General features: G+C 36.6%; 1 protein-coding gene across 1 annotated transcript in view; it reads left to right on the top strand.

Annotated features, from left to right (window-relative positions):
* TNIP3 (TNFAIP3 interacting protein 3) overlaps positions 1 to 18976 on the top strand; it is a 34172-nt gene extending 15196 nt beyond the window's left edge. The window contains exons 7-11 of the mRNA XM_040966932.1: positions 945 to 1070; positions 5357 to 5407; positions 6228 to 6326; positions 9214 to 9274; positions 18358 to 18976. Coding sequence (XP_040822866.1) covers positions 945 to 1070; positions 5357 to 5407; positions 6228 to 6326; positions 9214 to 9274; positions 18358 to 18389 — 369 coding nt within the window. The 3' untranslated portion in view covers positions 18390 to 18976. The remainder of the gene's footprint in view (positions 1 to 944; positions 1071 to 5356; positions 5408 to 6227; positions 6327 to 9213; positions 9275 to 18357) is intronic.
* Positions 18977 to 23561: the final 4585 nt, after the last annotated feature.

Raw genomic sequence — 23561 nt, 5'->3', positions numbered from 1 at the left:
CTTATGCAGGTGTGTGTATGTGATATGGGTGCACTGTGGCTAAACATTTTTTCTCTTTTGCCTATTTCATACTTTGCTAACTTGAAATTCATAAACCTGTAGTTAAAATTTGTTCCATGACTCATAATAGAAGTTCAGTGTGCATTAGAATTACCAGCTAAAAATCTAGACTCTATGTTCCAATAGAAGTAGTCATTTAAATCCTGGGCTTAGAGGAATTCTTTTGCTAAATTCCCTAAGTTTCATTTGTTTTTATTGCTTTACATGCTGGTTTCCAAGCCATCAGCCATCAATATGCCAATAAAAGACAATTCAAAGTTTGGTCACATTTCTGGAGTATTTGGAATAACCTTGGAGAAGTGTTTGAGTAACATAGTATATGTTTCTTTTGATTTTACATCAAGTACACCTAGAGGGCAAAACTTGTGAATACCTTTCAGCAACTATGCTCTGCTTTTCCAAATGCATTAGCCTTTCTATGTGCTTTGTGTTCAACCTGGAAATTATAGTTGGAAACTCTGTCATGTTAGCATTCAGTGATGCAGCTATGACAGTAGATTGTCTCTTGCAATTTCAAGCAGTATTCCTCCATCAAAGCTCTATACTGGAGATGGATGACTTGCTCCAAAAGCAGTGCCACTTAACGTGAGGCTAAGAATTTCTTCACTGTCATGAAGTATATAGCAGAATAACCAGCAAAAGGATGTTGTTCATAATACATTTTTTGTTTTGTTTAAAAATTTGTGATGCACACTCAAAAGTAAAAAATAAAAAATGAGAATTTTCATTCTGAATAAGCAGCCATGTGTGTTTCTGTATCTCAGCATAAAGACAGATTCGTAAGGAGGGGTAAGGAGTGGCAGCACTGAGACCCAAATAGCATCTTTCCATTTCACTGGCCTCAGACAAAAGCCAGCCAACACTAGCAAGTCCATGTTTTACAGGTGCGAATATATGAAGAAGACTTCAGAAAGGAGCGATCAGACCGAGAAAGACTTAATCAAGAGAAAGAAGAGCTGCAGCAAATTAATCAGACTTGTCAATCCCAATTGAACAGGCTGGATTCTCAGGTATGATCACTGACAAAACAGTTTTTGCCAGAATAGGTATATTATTCATTTTTTTTTTAAAATAGACTCAAGACTTTTTTTTTTTGCTTCTACTAATTGACATTGGATTTTCTGGAGGCATCAGCATTTGAGATGCCATCATTCAGTCTTTGAAAGAGAAGAGAATGACTGGAAATTACTTTGGACTAAAGTATCTTGTGAAATTATGCACAAAATTGGATTCCAGTGTTAAATATATATATACACACATACATATCCTATATATATCATATACATCCTATGTATATCATATACATATACGAAGTTCTTTTGATCATTTCTTATAACATGTATCTTTCTGGAATGGAAGTTGAGGTACCTGGTCTTCAAGCACAGTGAAGTGGCTTCTAAATTCTTGTCATTTTCTTTAAAGGCTTATGTTGGAATGTGCTTGTCTTTCAAAAACATAGATATTTCTCAATATTGGTTATGCATCTAATGAAATAAAGAACTTTATCCGGTGGGTTGCCAACTTTCGAATAATTAGAGAAATAGTAATGAAGCTCAAAAATGGTTATCACTTTATTAGGACACATTAAATGTAAGTACACTAAAATTAAGTATAATAGAATATATTAGAAGCAGACTCAGGAAATCATCGTAATGGGTAAATACTGTTGTTAATGGAAAAACTGTAGTTAACATAATTTTGACTGAGAAAATAAAGTGAGCCACAGCATATTTTGTTTGAAAAATCATACAATTATTTCCAATAAATCAGATATTGTTGTGGAACATGTTTAGTCTTAGAAAAAAATTTAAGCTCTTAGCCATCCTCTTGTTAACATAAACTGTGAATTAAATTTCATTTCCTTTCTGATTTTTCTAATGATTAATTTGAAACTCCAAATTATATGTGGAAAATTATTAGACAGAGCTTTTCCTCTCCAACATATTAGAATGGATAAAACAGTGATAAAATTTAGTAACTTCCTGAAAATAATTTATGGATTTAATACATAATTTATATAATCATGAATGGGAACATTTCAGATTATTCTTGGTGAAGAAATTATTCTCTCAATTTTTACTTCTTACATATAAAACTGTTCTCATTTCTTTCTTTTTTGTGGGGAGGGACGCTGCTGTCTTCATGTCTTTGAAGCTGCCAGTAAACAAAGTATTTTGATTCCTGGCTTATTTTAAAACTTTCAAAATTTTAGTTTATAGTTTAAAGATAGAGACACATAGAGAAGCAGACAAATAGAGAGGTAGAGATATCTTCCATCCACTGGTTTGCCCACCACAATTCAGGATAGGTCATTTTGAAGCCAGGAACCTTGAAGCCAATCAAAGTCTCCTACATGGCTGGTAGAGACTCCACTATTAGAGATACCACCTTGCGTTTCCCAGGGAGCACCTTAGCAGGAAGTGGGATTGGGATGAAGTGGATGACCCAAGACTAGGACCAGGCGTTCTAATACAGGGTGCCAACATCCCCAGTGACATATTAACTACTGCGCTAAGTGCCTGCCTCTTCTGTCATATTTCAACTTTATTCATTCTACTATGTTCAGTTCAGCTTGGTAATAAATTGATTGCAATGCTGGCGATGTTCTTGACATTACAGAACTTAAAATATATCCATTTCACTTAAACTGTTGGAATAGAATCTACAATTATTTTTCATTCAGGAATCATCTGTAACTTTTTATTGATATGAAGATACACCTATATCAAAGATAGTATAGTGTATTTTTTATTAATAAAGTAAAAGTAATCTTAATGATATCCAAGTGGTACTTTTTTCTTTTAAATAATGATAGCCCAAATCACTTTTTTACATTGAATCTCATTCACTCTGATAAAGGTAGATAGAGTTCAAAAATAGATGCAGATGGGTTGATGCCTTATTTATTACATTGATACTAGTTATTACATGTTACTTATGTGTTAGTAGCCAATTAGTTGTCATGCTATAATTCAAAACACACTATCTTAGTTAAATAGAATAACTGCTTATAATCAAAACAAATTTCAAAATGAAGTTTTTATCCAAATAATTTTGGCACTAGTTACATGCCAGAATGTCTTCATTCTAGCACTGAGGATATTTTAAACCAATAATAATGGTAAATTGAAGTGGTTAATTGAAATAAACTTAAGAAAGTTGACAATATAAGAGGAACCAAGGGGGAAAGATCAGATGTTCCTACCTGCTCTGATACCCAGTTGGTTGTAAGCTTGAGAAAGCTACTGAAGGTTTTGCAGTTCCCTTCTTCATCTACAAAATGACCAATTGAAACCAGATTATCTACAACATGTTTCTTAAAACCCTAAAACCTTTTTCTGTAAAAGTATGATCTGATCTTTCTCCTTATGCTCACCTGTTTTCATGCACGATGATATCTACCTTATGATTTCACAGTGGTTCTCTTGAGTTAAGTGGAGGAAAAAAATTTATTAAGCTCAGCTCTGGCCATGGTGCCAGGTACTTTGTAAATTTAACTTTGACTTTTTTTTTCTACAAGGCATTCTGCTGTGCACTGGGAGGGCATAAAAAATTTACAATATAGTGAAAAAGATATATCAGGCCATCTTCATGATCTGCAAATTCTATATTTATGAATTTCCCTACTCATTGAAGAGTATTTGTCCCCCCAGACCAATACATGAAGTACTTTTGGTGCTTCCCATAATATACTGAGCATCAGGAAATCAGTTTCCTGACATGCATGTTCCTAGACAAGATAGGATGAGGTGATAATCTGTCTCTGATTTCATCTCATAGTGCAAACAAGTGTGCTTCTAACAGGCTAGTGATTTCATCTCGTAGTGCAAACAAGTGTGCTTCTAACAGGTTAGTGAGCATGTTTCTCACATTTGGGTGCTTTTTGTTGGTGACTTCACTCTTCAAAATGGCTCTCAAACATGGTGCTAATGTGCTCCTGTTGCTCCCAAGTGAAAGAGGCTGTGCTGTACCTTTACAAAGAAAATATCTATGTTAGATAAGCTTCATGAGTGTATAAGAGCTAGCGAATCGATTGTCCTTGTTAAGTAAGGTGAAGGCATCTTTAAGCAAAAACTTGTAAAGCAAGGTTATGCATTGATCAGTCAGTAATTTTGTGACCAAAATTTCATGTGAGATCAGGGGTTACGTACTTTTGAATTCAGTAGCATTTCAGGTGGCTTTACAGGACATGAGTACTGCAAATAAGGAGAAGTGACAGGAAATGGTTTATGTTGAACTAAAAAGTCACATAATATATTGCAGCCCTGAAGTTGAGGACCAAGGTAAAAGTGAACATTTGTGATGGGCGGGACTTCAAAAGGTTTCATTTAAGATGGCACTTTGGGATCATACCTCATAAGGGTATGGGACATGGAATTCATGGAAGATGATGGCATGACCAAAATACCAAAACAGAGTTGAATACATCAGATGTGGAGGTAAAAGATAGCAGTGTAACATTGCCCATCTTATTCGGAATCTTGTGTTTCTATATCCTCATTGATCCAATGGAGATAAACATGTTAATTATATGAGCAGTTGGAGTCAAGGAGCTATTGCATGGAAAACACATAGACAAATGTATTGCATATATTGATCATATATGTGATTTCTTTTTTAAAAAATCAAAATGTAGAATGAAAAAGATAGAGACAGAAAGAGATTTTCTATCTGCCAGTTTATATTCCAAAAGAGCTAAGACTGGGTCAGGCTGAAGTCAGGAGCCATAAAGTCCATTCAAGTTTTTCTTATGAATACCAGGGACACAAGTACTTGAGTTGTCACCTGTGTCCTCCTGGAAGTGTGCATGCACAGGAAGCTGAATGGGAAACAGAGCCAGGACGCAAATCTAGGCACTCACATAGAGTGTGAGCATCCCCAGTGAAACCTTAACAGCTGTAAAAATGCCTTCCCATATGTATAATATCATTTCCAAGAACTTACTGTGTACAACTTTAAGTGTCAGGTTGACCAATTCCAATTTCCTGTACTAATCAGTGGAACCTGTTTCTATGTCTATGTCTAAATAGGTCAATATAAAAAAAAGAATTAAAATGCTGTTAATGAGCTCAAATAATAACTTAGAGCAATCTGACATTACAAATTTCATTTGGTGATTTTGAGAAAATATCCATGCAAGGTTGGAATAGCCAAAACACGACCAGTTTCATTGGTAATGTGTGTTGTTTCATTCTATGGGATTATGGGAAGATCATGGATAGCTAGGTCAAAAATAGCTTTGCAGCTGATGGTCTCAATTCTCTTTGATGAGCAAAAGCCTTTGTTTTGTCCGCAGATCAAAGCTTGTCAGATGGAGAAAGAAAAACTGGAAAAGCAATTAAAACAGGTATATTGATTCTTACCTAGTCTTCTTGTCATGACTCAAATGACAACTTTCAGTTTCACCCACGTACGTATTTCCACTCATATCATCTCTCATTGTCCCAATTAAAGACACATTCAAATTCTGCTATGCATGGCAGTGACTGAAGCATCAATAGATAGATCGTTCTTAGGAACCACCACAGCCTTTCCACCCTCACACTCATGAAAACCACATGCCTCACAGAGTATGTATGTTACGAGCAGCTCAAGCCCTGGTGTGAGGTCACCCAATTGGAGATGTTTCCATAAGCCCACACACACCTGGGAACTGCATTTCTTTGGTAGTTCTAGCAATTGCTCACCCAATTTACAGTGGAAAATGACACCAAATATTCTCGTTCCTTTTTTCTACAAAGCAGAATAGTTTCTTCAGGACAGATGCATTCTACCCCATTGGCTCTCTGGTGAACTTAAAAAAAAATGAGTATTATTTCTCTTCATTCTGAATTTCCTCATTGGACTTCAGTTACTTCTCTGGCTGTAATTTATCTTTTCAAAATTATTTTCTTTCCATGAGGACCCTCTATATACATATATCTCTCTATCTATACTTTTAAAGTATTTCTAGTTTCATACAACTGAAGAAAAAAATTACAATTTCACCTGTGATAAGATTTAGACCATGAGTCACCCTCAGCTATGTCAATCATGAGTCTGTATTGATATATTGAGTTAAATATATCCAGAATAGGTTAAGCCTTTAGATTGAAACCATATCATGTTTCAATGTGATTTCCCGATTTTGCTGACTGCCAGTAAACGATTGGCATTGTTCTCCTCAGATGCATTTCCCTACCTGTAACTGTGGCCTGGTTTTCCATCCACGGGACCCATGGTTATCAAGCACTCCTGCAGCAGTACAGGATCAGCTGGAGCATGCAGTAAGTAAAAAACCTTATTTCAAAAATAAGGACTTAGTATTCTTTTGGTAGAAATCATTTATATTTCTGGGATTTAGACACTTTATGTTGTCTATAGAAATAAACTATTTATCTCAATTTCCCATCTGCAAAGTTCAAGTGATCAGTGCGCGTTCTAGTTACCTTTCAGACATCAAATCCAGAGGCACATGAACAATTTAACTGAATGTGACCAAACTGAGCTATTGCTTCTTGAATGAACATATACCATTTTATGGGGTCATTTACACCTGGTGTACTTGACTCTATCCAAAGAACTTTTTAATCTGTAAACAGAAGGAAAGTAGATATAGGAGGTAAAAAGAACAAGGAAAAAAGAAAGAGAAATATAAACTTTGTTCAGTTTTAAACCTGTACTGAACTACCATGGTTATCACTACAAAAGTGCAAAATGTATTTTTGACATTTTCCAATAAAAATAGAAAGAATTCCTTAGAAAAATCAAGAAAAAAGTGACCCATTGAACTTATTCTGTATGGCAATGTCCACCCAGTCAAAATGAAATGAACAATTGAACAATTATTTGTGAGTGGAATTGATTTGGACAGTCAACCTAAATAAGCCAGACCCAAAGCAACCTTCCTTTCCTTCTCAGAAGCAGTATTCCACCTGCCCTTTGTCCTTTACTGTTTCTCTATGTATGCTGCCTATGTAGATAGAAATTTTATTGAAAAATATGCATTTTGCTGCATTTTATATTTGGTCAGGCAACTTTCTCCATCTTTTAGTATAGTTTTACTTATTTATTTATTTTATTAACTGAGTTTCTAATTGTGGCAGAATTTTCCTAACACAACCCTTACCAAAGTCATTATTCCCCGGGCTGCCTGAAAGCATCTCATACTATGGAAAATGAGTGTGACTCAAAGTCCTTTTACTACTTAATGAGACCTTGGGTGGCAGACTAATGAACACCTCCTACTTGACCCTGGCATGACATAGCACCCAGCTGAGGTCTTAGTGTTTCTCCTGTAGTTGTCATGTGATAGTTCTACCCTTACTTCATCCCCCGTTTTCTTTTTTTTCTCCACACATTTGCTTACTTTATTGTCTTTATCAGAAATGTTTCTGGGAATTGTCAAACGTGATCATCCCTGAATATTTTTTTCCAAAGGTGTCAAAGTAAATTAAGATTGTAGAGAAAGCAAAATAGATAGAAATATACTTTAGGGAAATATTTTTGTGAAAGGGTAACTATAAAACCAATGAATCATTCAGATGCATCTCAGTGTAAAAATGGACATTTTGTCAATATTCATGTATGGGAAGAAGGCAGCAATCTGCCTTCCATCACTCATCAAACTCTATGTGAATCAGAAGAGGGAAGATGGCCCAGATATTTAGTAGGCTACATTTCAGCAGCAGCCATTTAAGCAGAAATTTCAGTATAACATTTAATTCATTTTTAAATTCCCAAAATTGACTTTAAGAGAATTTTGTGCTTTTTGCTTATCAAAGTCTAAATTAAATAATATGCAATTGTGTTGGTGGAAATACAGTATGCATACTATTTTTGGCAGCTCTCTCGCAACATAAAAGTGAGGCACATGTCACTTATCCTATGTGTTATTTGAGACATCTAAAAATAAGTCAGAAGACAGAAAATAGGTGATTTCATTTTATCCTCCAGATTTTTCTTGGGCCGAAAGGAGTCAAGAGCCTACATGTCTAGAGTGCATGAGAAGTAGGGTCAGATTTTACTGAATTCAGACTTTTCATTGTCTTGTCAGGTGATTGAAATTTGGGGGCTATTTTTGGTGGCCAGGCAGCCTTCCGAATGCTCCCAATTGGCTGCTTATTGGGGAACTTTCCATCTAGTTATTTTTAGGTAATAATAGGATAATAAAACCAATGCTTTGTATTCTCCATTCTTGCGGATAATAAGAGAGGTCTTAGGGTGAAGTCGGAGGCAGAGGTGAGCACCCACAGCACCAGAGCAGACCTTCTCTGGGGCAGATAAAGCAGATTCGGTTTGATTCTGAGGGGCTAAGTGCAGAGGGGCAGTATGGGAGCTATAATTTAGGCCTTTGGCTTATTATTGCTTCACACAATTTGCTTGAATGTTCCCTGATAGTATATAGCTATTGTTAATTGGGAAGCCTAGGAAAGCTAGGAAAACTCTCAAGAGAAAAATCTAGCCTCTAATTTACCTTAATCTTTGATCACTTTAGAGATTAGAGTTCTCTGAGTAGTAAAAAGGAAAAGATTTTGAATCTGTTTCACCATTCTGAATCTCCAGCAGCCATGCCCCCATTTAAGAGCTGAAATTTGCTTCTTAAATCTCAAGAAAGCATTAAACCAACATTTTACCATTAAATATGTCATTGAATGCTTAATCAAACAAATGTCCTCCTTCCCCAACCCTCTCATAGTTTCTAGTGTGATGGTTTTAGAGGAGTACTTACTGATTCTTGGTTGTTTTGTAGGCTAAAGTAAGTTTTATAAATGAGTTTATGCTTGTAAAGATACCCAAAACAGATCTGTGAAAGAAAGAAGGAAGGAAGGAAGCAAGGAAGGAAAGAGAAAGGAAAGGAGAGGAAGGAGAGGAGAGGGGAATGGAAGGACAGGAAACCAAAGAGAAAAAGAAAAAAAAGAAAAGAAAGGATAACACAGTTCAAAGTAATATGATCAAACCCAAACCTAGTGTGGATGCCGGAGCAGTTAGGAAGCAATGGTGTTTGTGATGAGGGAATTGATTGGGTAGAGTGAGACCGGTAACAGAATTGGTGGAAATTATCTCTGTGTTTCCCATTCTATAAAAGCCACACAGTATAATTACAATCTAATGTCCCACTCTATTTTGTTTGAAGCCCATATTGCTATAATAATATTTTATTGTTCCACACAGCCAGACTATCAGTGGCATGCTTTTGAGCAGTTTCCGCCAGATGTACAGCACAAGGCAAATGGTAAGACCACAGCCCAATGGAGCATTCTTTCATGTTTACATTTTAATGGGATCTTTTTGTGATGTTTATTCAACATACATTCACTTGTCTTTGAGAAAGACTTTACAAAGTTGTGCTGCATACGTAAATGTAATTTGATGCACCTGGGTATAAATTGAATTGCTTAAAACAAAAAGAAAATGTTCAGATGCAGGAATGCATGAATCTCAATTCTGGCTTCCGTTCCTATTTCTCTCTCAGAGTCAGAATCCCATCTGGAGTTAGAAATAAAGACTTTAAGCTGAGCTGCATCCTAACAACAATAGCAAAGCCCTGGGAGTCTACTACAAAAAAAAAAAAAATAAATGCACATCCACTATTCCAGGTTGAGTTTGTTAGACAGACAGATGTTTTAAATGTCACTGGCAGACAGACAAAGGAACCAAAAGGCTTAGAACTGTGTGCTGCCCTTGTGACTAAACATCAAACTCCAAGGCACTGCTCTTATTTTAGGCCAGGGTTGCCCACGACATCCACCTTGAAACATGCTGGGAAAAACTACAAGACACCTCTACTCACTGCTAAGATATCTGTTCTAACTTATTTTTATTTTATTACTTTTTCCAAAATTCTGTCCTTTCTAGTGTTTGTTTCTGTGGTCTCCTGAGGCCACCTGGAAGCAGATCATATAAAATGAAGTATAGCTCAGAATCCTATTTCTATTCTCAAAACATATGATCAAAATCCACGCTGCCTGCTACACATTTAAAGTCTCATATGACAATCACCTGTGAACCTCACTTGTTAATTCATAGAGATGTAAATTTATCTAGAAAAGGTTAACTTTTAGGCTATGCTTGAAACCTAATCTCATTCAATTCAGAGCTGAGATCATAGAATTACAGTTATTATGTTTTTAATTCATAAAAGTATTTATCTGTTGATTTATTTGAATGGCAGAGTTACAGGGAGAGAAGGAGAGACAGCCAAGACTCAAATCAGAAACCTTGTGAAATGCTGGTGTCGCAGGCAGCAGCTTTACCTGCTGCAACACAACACTGGCCTGGAATTCTAGTTTAATGCAAGCGGTTCATTACGGTGTAGAAGTCAAGATGCAGGGGTACCACCACGGAACCTCCAGAAGTTGTACAATACACAGCCTTAACAGCTATTCATTTCAGCACTAGCAGTTGTGAACGCCATAGCTTAGAGTAGCACCACAGAAGAGAAAGGTAAAAAGTGGGACTTCTGTGTAAAATGTGCAGGTATTTATCAGAAGCTACAAGACCTTTTTTCCATTTGTTTTTAAGTATAATTAATGGTTTTAATGAAGTTCTTGGGTTCCAGCAATAATGGACAATTCATTAGAATGGCAGAGGGATTGTTGTAAAATATCTGTGTGGTAGAAGCATATTGATGTATAATAGGATAATTGTCACCCAATTATAATTTTCCATTTTATTTTGGTCTGGAATCACCACTGAAGATATTTCCTCTCTGAGTCACAGTTTAATCACTAGAAACTTCAGCTACTCAATGCAGAATTGAGGAACAGCATAAGGCTATTTATGCTACTGCAGTTTTCCTGGATCAAAATTATAGAAGCTAAAAATTATAGGAAATATTCATAGAAATGCAGTATGATGACTTTCAGAAATGTGCAAAATTAAAGTGTCAGTCAGTACATGAGACTTATTCAATTTTCCTATTTAGGAAAGATATAGTCATAAAATACACAATCAAGGTATTTAATGGTATAGATACATGTAAAATTATAATAAAAAACCTCTGTTATGTTCCAATATTTAATGAGACTATTATTTATCCTAATGTTCACAACAATTCTATGGAAGAAATTTATTATATTTCGTGTCACACATGAAGAAACCAAAGCTTGAAGAATTTAAGTAACATGGATTAATCATACAGTAAAATTAACAGTGGGACCAGATTCTTTGATAGATAAGGATATTTCAAAAAAGCCTCATAAAAAATGCTTATTATGAAGAAATAATTCATGGATCTTTTTAAAAATGTGAATTAAAAACATATCTTCTAATTCCATTTTTATAACTTTTTTGAAGTACCCTTGTATAGAATTCTACAACCTATGCTTTGAATCATGGGAAACCTGGATTACATTCCTAGTTCCAGGCTTAAGCATTAAGCATCTATTGCAGGCATTTAAGAAGATAAACCAACAAATGGAATACCTCATGCTACCTCTCTCTATCTGATTACCACATAGGAGTGCCTGAGCTCAAGTCCAAGCTCTGCTTAGTCCAGCCTGTTAATGGTAGGCAGCAGATGACGGCTAAAGGAGATGGGGCCCTGCCTCCTGTGTTCCTGGCTCTTGGCTTGAGCCTATCTCAGCACTAGCTGTGGTGGGAATTTGGGAAGGGAACTAGGGGATCCATCTCTCTTTCTCCATGTCAAATAAAACAAATATAATTAACCAGCATTTTTAAAAATCATAGATTTATAAGTCTTTTAATTAAATAATTATATAGACATTTTTGTTATATAAGGAACCCTTTTTTTAGATTTATTTAATTTTATTTGAAAGGCAGACTTACAAAGAAGGAGAGACAGGAAGAGAAATGGCCACAATGGCCGGAGGTGAGGCTATTCAAAGTCAGGAGCCAGGAGCTAGGAGCTTCTGACAGGTGCATCATGTGCTGCAGGATCCCAAGGACTTCGGGCCATTCTCAGCTACTTTCTCAGGCTGGTGTGGGGAGCTAGATTGTAAAAGGAGCAGCTGGTGCTCATATGGATGGCAGTGCTTGGAGGTAGAGGATGAGCCTTTGAAACACTGCACTGGCCCCAGGAGACCTTATTTTCTCATGTGAATAACATACTTATCTGTTACTCAAAAATATTCTACTAGTCAGTCATATTCCATATTTTGGGGTAGAAATATCAGCAAGTGGTAGAAGGACAAGCTTCAAGAAAAAGTATAGCATAGCAGAATTTGAGTAACCTTGAAAATATAGTGTTCGTTTCCTCCTTTCTGAAATGTCAAAAAACCAGTTTTCTAACTACTTTGTGAGCCAATCACTTCCGTACCCTCCAAATTCTTCATACAGTGCTGAGTTGAGTTTGTCTAATGAGCTTAAGCTCAATTCTTACATATTGGATTGGTATGTGAGATTGAGTTCTGAACAAGCGTCTTTTATTCTTTAAAGTATAAAAGAACAAAGCCACACTATTGTAATTGGCCTTCACCAATGTCTAAAAATAATTAATTAAATGAATCCTGACTTATTTAGTGCTCTGCAATTGCCAGAACAAAGGACCACACACTGGGTGACTTGAGACAGAATCCATAGTCGTCACAGCTTTGGAGACTAAAAGCCCAAAATCAAGGTGTTGGCAAACTCAGGCTTCTTTTGGAGCCTCCACAAAGGCTCTTTCTCTGCCTCTGCTAACTTTGTTAGCCCCAGGTATACCTGAGGTTAGGATAGTATAGCTCTAGTCTTTGCCTCTCTCTTCACATGGCCATATTTCTTCTGTGTTTTAAGTTGATGGCCATCTTTTCCTCTTTTTATAAATACCAGTCATATTGGATTACAGAGGCTCATCAAGCATGATCTTAGCATAATCCAAAAAAATACCCTATATATTTCAAAAATGTCGTACTCACAGATTCTAGGGCTTAGGACTTCAACCTATATTTTCAGAACACACAGTTTAGTAGATAACACTAGCTACATGCCAGAAACAATTGTAGGTGTTTTGAGATTTTTATCTCATTAAAATTTATAGCAACCATAAGAATGAGTACTGCTGTTGTTCCCTTTTAATGATGTGTTTGTTTGGTTAAGGTTTATTTATTTTACCTGAGTTACAGAGAGAGAGAGAGAGAGAGATCTTCATCTACTGGTGCATTCTATAAATGGTCACAATGGCCAGAGTTGGAGTAATTTGAAGCTGGAAGCTAGGAGCTTCCTTCGGGTCTCCCACGCTTCCTTCGGGTCTCCCACATGGGTGCAAAAGTCAAAGGGATTGAACCATTCTCCATTGCCTTCCCAGGCCATTAGCAGGGAGCTGGATCAGAAGTCCAGCAGCCAGGACTCATACTGGTACCCATATAAGATATCGGTGATACAGGCTGAGGATTAGTGTACTATGCCACCTGTTGTCCCTGTTTTGTAAATATGGACACTGAAATAGAGACAGATAATATAACTTGTCCAAGTCCACACCATTAGTATTGTCTGTGAAACAGACAAGCCCAGGTAATCTGATTTCAAAAACTATGCTATGCAGTGCAGTGAGGGAAATAATACGGTAGTTTGCATATAGTTCACTCAAATAAATTGTGATTACTCATTCTAAAAGCCAGTATATTTATGTCTGCCTTTGTATCTCTTTATAATTGGCTTTATATCTCAGCATCACAGATAATTTTTTTATTAAAATTTGTTGAATTTTTTTCAATTCTTGCCAGTCAAAGAAATATAGTGCTTAATGAAAATAGTAAAAGCTGCTTACAAGATGCAAAAATTAGAAGACATTAAAAGACTGGATTAGTATAGTTTTCAACACAGGTGAATAAGGTGTTAATTACTGTTTTTCTCAGTTATGTATTTCACCTAACAATCAAGGGGCTCCTACCCTATATCAGAGAACCTTGATTCAAGTTTTGACTCTGTTCTCAAGTCCAGCTTCCTCCAAATGCAGACTTTGAAAAGCTCCAACAGTCACCCAAGTGGAGCAGACTGGGATCTATTTATCAGCTTCTAGCTTTAACCTAGTCCCACTCCTGCTGTTGCAGACAATTGAGAAATGAAGCAGCAAATAGGGTCTGTCTGACTGTCTCTCTTCTGCATCGTTCCTTCCCCAATAAATACAATTTTAACATATTTAATTTTAATATGATTATTTCTTCATAAAATACATTTCTTATATATTTTTACCAGTGGCTAGTATAAATTACTCAAAATATAAAGCAGATAGTTTTTATGCTTATTCCTAATTTTCAAAAATAGAATTATAGCAGAAATGCCCTCTCACCCATACTACATGCTTTAAAGGGCTGTTTTTCAGTAAAATGAATGATGTTACTACAGAAGTAATAAATAAACTGCAAGAGTTATATCTTAACATATATTAACACACAGGTTATAAATGTATTTATATGTGCATGGATTTTATAACTAAATAATAAATAGTCTAAGATATGTATTAGAACAATATACAATGGAGAATATAATATAATGTGTATTTATACACACAGAAATCAACCATATAGATTCTAGCTGGAACAGTGTGTGTAAGTCTGGGATAGTCACAACTTTGCCAGATAAGTAAAATTACAATAGCTCTCTTAAATGGAAGGTAAAGATCCACAGGAAGAAAGTGAGACATATGGAATAGATTGCATCCAAGCTGGTGATGGTGTTTACTGGGATTCCTCATTGTGTCTGCATTCAGGGAGAGTTAGTGAGTGTATGGAGAACAGAGTTAATGTGGTCCCTGTTTATAGCTATGCTGTATCAGTCTCCTCCCCTCTTACCATTAATAGAGTTTCTGATTCAGCTAATCCTGATGTGGAGTCAAGTCAGGTCATCTGCACCAAGTCTCCGGGTAACATTTAAGCTCATTCCAACCTCATGCTGTTTAGACTGTGCTCTGTGAGCATAGAGGCATAGACTGAAACATAGGCAACTATCAGGGTGCATAATTTGGCATTCATCACTAGTAGATCAGGCAAAAAACAAAACAACAATAAAAACAAACAAACAAAAAAACCCCTCTTTCTGGCAATGTGAGGTCCTGTGCCTCCATAGGAGCATTTTGTATCCTTGCCATTATAATAACTACAGAACCATATGGCAAAGCCCCCATCTGTGACACCTGTGTCCCATATGTGTATCAGTTCATGTTCCAGTTCCTACACATCCAGACCAACTCCCTGCTATAAGCTGAGCAAATCAATGGAGGATGGCCCAAATATTTGGTCTCCTGTCACCCACCTGGAAGAACTGGAAGATGCTCCTGGTTCCTGGTTTGGTTGGGCTTGGCCCAATCATGGCCATTGAATATATATTGTTTCTATCTCTCACCTTCTCTTTGTAGCACTTTCAAATAAGTGAATAAATATGTATTTAAAATTTTTTGGCAATTTTTATTCTTCATGATACAGTTTCATAGGCTCAAGGATATCCTCTCCCACCTTCCCATTACCTCCCACAACTGATTTCCCCTATATTATTATAATATTATACTCTTTTTAATGAAAACAGTAAAGCCATCTTATTGTAAAGATGCATTTAATAGTTTCATTGGAAGTCCATCCTTTATTTAGGAGAACAGATGCATACTGAAATGTATCTTCACTTCTTGATATGCTAGTCTCCATTATATAGTGCCTCTAGGTAAATATATGTATATATATGTTTATAAATATGTATATAAATATGTAAATATTTATATGTATATATATGTTTATACATATATTTATATATATTTGTTTTGTATTTTGCATGACTATTGCCTTTTTTCAGATAGGACATGTGATATTTGTCCCTTTGGCTTTGATGACTGAGTAGCACTTCATAGAATAGATGCACCATGGTTTCCGTATCCCTCTTTTGACAGGCATCAGGGAGATTTCCATCTCTGCTATTATGGATTATGCTGTGGTAATTATAGGATTACAGGTCGCTTTGTTATGTCTTCATGGAAAATCCTCCATTCAAAACTTCATCTGGAAACACAAGAAATTACAAATAGCCAAAGCTATCCTGAAGGATAAAAATCAAGCTGGAGGAATCACCATTTCTGACCTCAAAATACAAGGCCTTGGCAATCAAAACAGCTTGACACTGTACAGAAACAGAGACGACAGTCAATGGAACAGAATAGAGACCATGGAAGGGAGCCCATACTTGTATAACCAACTAATCTTTCACAAAAGAACTGAAAATAAGCCATGGAAAAAGACCAAACTCTTCAACAAATGCTGTTGGGACAATTGGATAATAGCCTACAGAAGTAGGTTACGAGACTCACACCTTTCACTCTATACAAAATCCAGGTCTAAAGGGATCAAGGACCTAAATCTGCACCCAGAAACCATCAAACTATTAAACAAAATGTAGGAAGCACCCTTCAAAATACAGGTCTACATTACACTAAGAAGCTTCTTTAGAGCAAAGCAAGCAATCAACAAAATGAAGAAACAACCAACAGAAAAGAAGAAAATCTTTGCACACTACACAACAGATAAGAGACTCATACCCAGGATTTACAAAGAGCTTTAGAGACTCAACAACAGCAAAACAAACAACCTTGTGAAGAAATGGGCAAGGGAAATGAATAGACATTTTTCAAAAGAACAAATTCAAATAGCAAATAAACATATGAAAAAAATGCCCAGGATCCCTAGATGTAAGGAAATACAAAAAAAAAAAAAAAAAAAAAACCCACATTGAGATTCTTCCTAACTCCAGTGAAATTGTCCTACCTTCAGAACTTTACCAACACCTGCTGGTGTAGATGAAGGGAGAAAGGCATCCTACTTAAATGTTGGTGGGAATGTAAGCTAGTACAGCCACAACGGAAGTCAGTATGGAGAGGGCTAAGACAACTTAAAATTGATATATACTTTGACCAGGTACCCCATTTCTGGTAGTATATTCAAAAGAAATGAAACCTGCATATAAGTAAGTAACCTGTACTCTTACATTTAAAGTAGCACAATCTACAATAGAGAAGATAAGGAATCAACTCAGATACCCATCAAAAGAGGAATGGATAAAGAAACTGTGGTATATCTCCTGTATGGAATACTACTCACTCATTATAAAGAATGAAATTGCACCATTTGCAACAAAATGGCCCCAATTAGATACCATTATATTCAGCCAATCCCCAAAGGATAAATATGCTTTCTCTCTTACAAGGCAAACTTCATTCAAAAAACATCATCAATATATAGCTAAAAATGCATGTACATATAGTCATCTAGTGGAATTATATAATAGAGACAAATATATCATGAAGTGGAGATACACTGCAGTATGCATCTCTATTCCTGCATAAAACATGGACTTCCAATGAAACTGTTAAATATATATTGACATTAAAATGCTGGACTTTCTACCATTCTCTATACCTACAATATCATGATACACTTAAATAGAGGAATACTGGACTTGTGACTATAGTAGAGGGAATATACTGTTGTTTCAATATAAGGGGAAACATTGTGGGAGAGGGTGGGTGGGGAGAGTGGAAGGTGAAGTCCATGAGCCTGAGGAACTGCATCATGAAAAATGAATTTTAAAAAATCATACCTAGGGACAGGTAGTATTAGTGCATGAGTCTTCACTACAGACTGCTTAGATCAGTGAATCATGCTTCTGGATTCAAATTTTCATTCTCAACATATAAAATATCTTTGATTCAGCAGTCCACGTTTAGAGCTGCATGATCTTTGCACATTAGAAAGTAAATCATGATCTTTCTGTTTGCTTTTTTGTTACAAAATGTTAGTTTAGAACATATTTCATATACAACAAATGCATCAACATTTCTTAAAATTATCGTGAGTAAGGAAGAGAATTTCTTCCTTAGCATTTTTATGACTTTATTGTCTCTTGGCTAGGAGTAAATTTCTTGAACTTGTCTCCTTGGTGATAGTAATTTGTGGTATCGTATTTTGGTTTCAGTAAAACATACCAACATTCTCATACCAGTTTTTATGATTGTGATCTTTTCCACAATCGTGTGTCTAGTTCTGTATTTTTCAAAGAGAGCACATTTTGCAAGCTATCTCCCACAGAGACGTAGGTATCAAAGAAAACACCCAAGCTATTATACTGACAACATAAATGAGACTAGGTATAGAACATTCCTTTTTAGGTATGAGTAGAACTGGGTCACAACTGATTTAACAAAATTATAGTATATGTCAATTCTTAAAATAATAGCCCTCAATTTCCTGCCTCTCAATGTCTCTGTAAACTTGAGCAGGACACATGAAGAAAATTATCTCTTTAATTTCTAATATAGAAGTTTATGTTAACCCTAAACCAGAAAAAGATAAATGAAATTTTATTTTTCAATCTAAAGTATTTTGGTGCTGTTTTTCCTAGGTTTGTCCTCAGAAAGGAGAGCCCATCTGTAGAAGCGTGGAGCCACAGAGGATGAAATGGGCTGAGAGCTTGACTGCAGGTGTTTGGTTTTCACTTTGACAGTGGTTTGTTTCTGCACAATTGCACATCTCCTCCGTAATTTCTGCCTGGTCATGTAACCGTTTGCCATGGATGGAGGGAAAGAATACTGACAACTGATCCTAATCATATCTGAGGAGCCAGTCTGACCACCAAACGCAACGTCTGATGTCCTTGAGATGAGACTGGACAGATGGATGTGTGCCACTCCTTTCTGTCTCCAGCATTTCTATATATACACACGTATGTGTGCATTTGTTATAATGATGGATATGGCGTACTTGTTAAATCATCATGCGGGAACAGTTGTATCCTATGCCTCAAGTCCTGGCTACACCACTTCCATTTCAGTTTCTTGTTATTTCATACCACAGGAGGAAGCAGTTTCAATTGTCTGGATCCCTGTCACCCACGTGGGAAACCCAGATAAAACTCAGGGCTTATGACTTCAACCTTGCCAAGTCTCAGATATTGTTCGCATTTGGGGCATAAATTAATGAATGGAAGACCTCTCTTTGTGTGTATGTTTCTTCCTCTATCACTCTGCTTTTCAAAAACAATGAAAATAATTTTTAAATAAAAATATATATTCACTGAGAGTAAAACGTTTCCCCCTGCTATAGGTTTTTAACATTGCTTCCATTTTCTTCATAGGTGCTCAGTTCTTTAGCTACTTTTAGTTGAACCAAGGTTCATCATTCTTGGACTACATAAACCTGAAATTAGGACTGAAGAGGTGAATTTCCTTGCTTAATTAAGTTACAAGGAGGGATTCACTCAATAAAATGACAAGCTTGAAACAACTCTGCAAACGTCATTTCCTTAAGATGATGACAACCTTTGAGCCAACTTCATTTTTTAGTGAAAAAGATTATAAAAGATAAAATTCTAATGGGATGGTGATGGTTTTACCATGTCCCATATATCCTTATAGAGGCAAGTCAGGGATGCATGAATTTGTGGTAAAATATATGTTTTTCTTTTTTACATTTTATCATTATTATCATCATCATCATTTTACGACACAGTTCCATAGACTCCTGGCATTTCCCTTACCCTAGCCCCAATTTCCCCGGCCCACCTAGTTCCTCTATATCATTACTAAAGTATAGTTCTTCATACACAGTCATATGTCCATCATTGTGGGCATGGACAATGGCAGAGAATCCAGCATCCTATTGTCAAGAATATAGTAGACAGTTTCATTGTAAGTCCATCTTTATGTGGAAGTAGAGATGCATACTGCCTTTTTTTTTAACATTTTATAAATACATTTTTCTTTTCCATAGATTTGGGTCATTTTGTGGAAAAAATAAATAGCTCTGACTTCTCAACCAATTAAAATGAAAACTAAATATATTTAAGTGTTATTGCCATTAATTTATGCTGACAGATGTTGAAAAATAGGCAGATTCAGAAGTATTAAGTTTATTCACTTAATTAGGATTCTGTTAGAATCAGCTCACATTCTTCTCTATGAAGATATATTTAACAGGGGCGTGAGTTCCACAAACACCTGTACTTCTAGAAGTACCTAAATAAAACCAAGCACATCTGCTGGTTATGCATTCAAATAAAACAATCGAGACATGTTACTGAGACTTGCTTCAGCTTATGGAAGTTGTGTTGCTTAATTCTAGCTCATGCTATTTTTGTTTCAGTTTCAGCAGACAGTGGATGATTGTATAATGAGAAGGTGAAAGAACATTAGAAAATGAACCAGTTTAAGCTCCAGTTCTTCAATGCCTTAGAGCATAGGTCTTGAGACAGAATTCTCCTTATTGTATGTTATGTTTCAAAAGCTTTTCATTATTCATCAAAGATTCAAATCCTTCTCAGGTAATATTTGAAAAAAAGTGAAAAACAGAACTCACAAGTCAACTACATGAAACATTTTGGCATAGTTTAATATGTCCATGTCCTCAGATCAGTGCAAAACTCATTGTAATGTTCACTTCCAGTGGCATATTATGTTCATCAACTGAAATGTGCTCTTGAAAATAAAAAGTGAGTGGAAGAGAAACTGTCCTTGATAGATCACTCACAGATCTATTCAGCAATAGTGAAAAGGGATGAAGCCATCCAGTCTGAAACTACCCTATTACCAATTAGCAAGTTACCAAACATTGGCAAGATTCTGCAAATCCTGATGTAATGGGAGAAAATCCAATTTAAGTGAGACTTAATTTAATTTCAACTCCCCGAGGTGGACTACAAACGTGGGAAGAGGACCCCATGCTCAGAGTGCCATGGCCATTTCCACAAGGCAGCTTACCACAAGCCTGGCCTGTGGATCAGTTGGTGTCTCTTGGATCCCCAACATGGTACAATTTGGGGATTTCTGTGCCACAACTCACTGTAAGGGTTTCATCCTTTGCTGTGGCTCTAACTTCATTATTATACACGGAATCTGTGGAAGCTGGGGGAATCACTGTTTCCATTTGGAGACACAGGAAGTCACATAGCTTGTCTTACTTGGAAAATGTAAAATCAGGCATACTGAAGGATTTTGGTGATCACAGAGAATGTGACCTTTGTAGCTGTCACCTAAAAGTTGAAGTCAATTGTTTTGATAAGCTGAAGCGAACCTTTCATGGGTGTAAGGGTAGACGAGTCTCCTTGGCTCCTCTTAAGATTTGTTTTGTTTTGTTTGTTTTGCTTTTGAAATGATTTCCATTGCCAACTCAAACAACATTTTGGGCTAAATTTCTGGTGTTAATTAATATGGACCAACTACTGATTGAATCTTTGGCATTTTCTTTGAGCTCTTTCATCCAGCAAGAAGCACAGAACTTAATATTCAACAGCAAAAAAACAATGCAAGAATGGGTCTGAAGGGTTGCTTTCATCTAGCAACACTTCTAATGTGGCTCAGATACCAGTTAAAGTATCATCTGAAAAATATATGATGTCCCAATTCAATCATTCGCTTTCACCATCATTGCTTAAATACCCACTTATTTTCACAAATGTCCCAGCAGCACATAATGCCGTATGCTGTCTCTGTTTCTGGCCATTGCTCTGGGATGAATCTGTGTCTGAAGGGGAGGACAGAGCCATTCAGTAACCCCAGGTTCTTCTCAACTTGAATATCCCTTGGTCCCTGTTCTGTTTCTGTCATTTGTCTTCCCATCATCTAAGGATCCCAACAACAGTAAATCTCAGGGGATGTTACAAAGTCCATTCTTTGGTTTTGCAACTGCACTATGATCTTTCTTTTCCTGAGCCAAAGTTGCTTAAACTCCAAAAGAAAAGATCCAAATAAAAATATATAGTTGCTATAAATCCTACTTTTCAATAATTTTAGATATAATTTCTCTTTCCTAGTTTCTTAGATATCTATGTCTTCACTTTTTTGTTAATCTTTTGCTCCTAAAGAGAAAGGTGCCATGGTCTACAATTATTTCTGTCTTTGTGATTCCATAGAAAAGAAAATCTCTGACCTAATGGTTAAAACACTACTTAGGCCACCCACCTCCCACACTGGAACACCCAGATTGGAGCCTCTGGATCCTCTCTGCATTCTAGCTCTCTGTTACTGCCCATCCTGGGAAGCAGCAGATGATGGTTCAAGAGACCGGGTCCCTGTCACCCACATAGGAGACCTACAATGAGTTTTTAGCTCTTGATAATGGCCCTGGCCCAATTATAACTGTGCAGGTACTCAGGGAATTGACCAGAGGCTTCTCTCTCTCTAATAAGCAAAAATCATTAATTAAAAATAAAGTATCTAAGTCTTTAAAAAAAAACCTTCCCCACACTCTGAACACTGCACACATATTACATGTTGACATATCAGAACTCCACCTACACATACACATGCCCACCCATCATACACATGGCCTCTCCCCACATCTCTAGTTTTGCAGTATATGCCATCAATTCCTGGTTTCTTCATCTATGATAGGTAGATTAATTTTAAATTGAAGAAATCATATAATAAAGCTATATTTTCCTCTGTTTTTCTTTCAAGTCACTGTGTGTGCAATTGCCAAATGGACAAGTTCCATTCTGAGCTTCCTATAGAAAATGATAATGTTGAGATATAGAGCTTGTCAATTTTGCAAGTAATTGCTGAGTCATTGGAGGAGTTTTCATGTTTGTTTTTTGAGGGGTGAGGGTAGATTCTTTCTGTGACCTTCTAATTTATTATATTCCAATATCAGAAGAGCATTTTTTTATGGCAGCATGCCACATTCTGGTGGTAAGCTAGACTTAGTCCTCAGGCTTTTCATAGTGTTTAACTTAATATTGAGAATCAACTTGCTGGGAGAATCCATTTTCTGAATGGATTTTCCTGAGTTTGCTCCTCAGTTCTCTAAGCACCAGCCTGCTTAGACAGACTTGAGGCTTCGTTTCAACATGTGTGGGCTGCTCTGTTCCCACCTGCAGCCACAGCCGGGCAAACCACATCAGTCAACCATAGGCCCACCCAGAGCTCAAAAGGAAAAGCCTCTCCCTTTTTTGGTTGCCTCCACAAGCAGGAGGGCTGACTGGGATGAAGCAGGAGCCAAATGGAGGGGAAAAAAAAAAAGCTAAGGGAAGAAAACCTTTCTCCTAACGGAACCTCTTGCTTCTGGAAACAGTATATGGAAACAGAGAAAGAAAGAGAATTGAAAGTCAGTATGCATGATGACTCCCAGGAACAATCAGGCACTGGCATGAGAATATGGCCACGGGAATCAAAAGCAGAAAATAAACCCTGCTCCTGACATGTTCATATCTGGAGTGTTTTCAGAGTCCTGGTGCTGGTGAGGCTGTTCAATATACTCCTGCATGCATACATATTTGTCACCCTCAACTCTGCTACTCCCTTGCCCTGGGAACCTGTGCATGGTATCTCAGGTCTGACCGGGGCTGGAATACTTTGTTTCTCTCAAGGGCATGCAAACTGGGACAAGGCTTGGCATACAAAGAAGGAAAATATACTCTTCTGTCTTCCTTTGATTCTTTTCAAACTGTATGAGTTTTGCCCCCTGTGTTTCCAGGATGGAAGCCCTAATGTCTTCCAGCTTCCTGACCTCTCCTTAGTTCTTCAGATGAAAACCACATGTTTTTTCCCTTTAGGCTTAATTTCTTTTATCATACTGCCCTTATAGATCTTTTAGGTAATTGAACATTCAAAA

This window comes from Ochotona curzoniae, unplaced genomic scaffold (genome assembly GCF_017591425.1).
Source record: "Ochotona curzoniae isolate NIBS_2020 unplaced genomic scaffold, NIBS_Ocur_1.0 scaffold_4506, whole genome shotgun sequence".
NCBI lineage: Eukaryota > Metazoa > Chordata > Mammalia > Lagomorpha > Ochotonidae > Ochotona > Ochotona curzoniae.
This window is presented reverse-complemented; position numbering and strand designations above follow the sequence as displayed.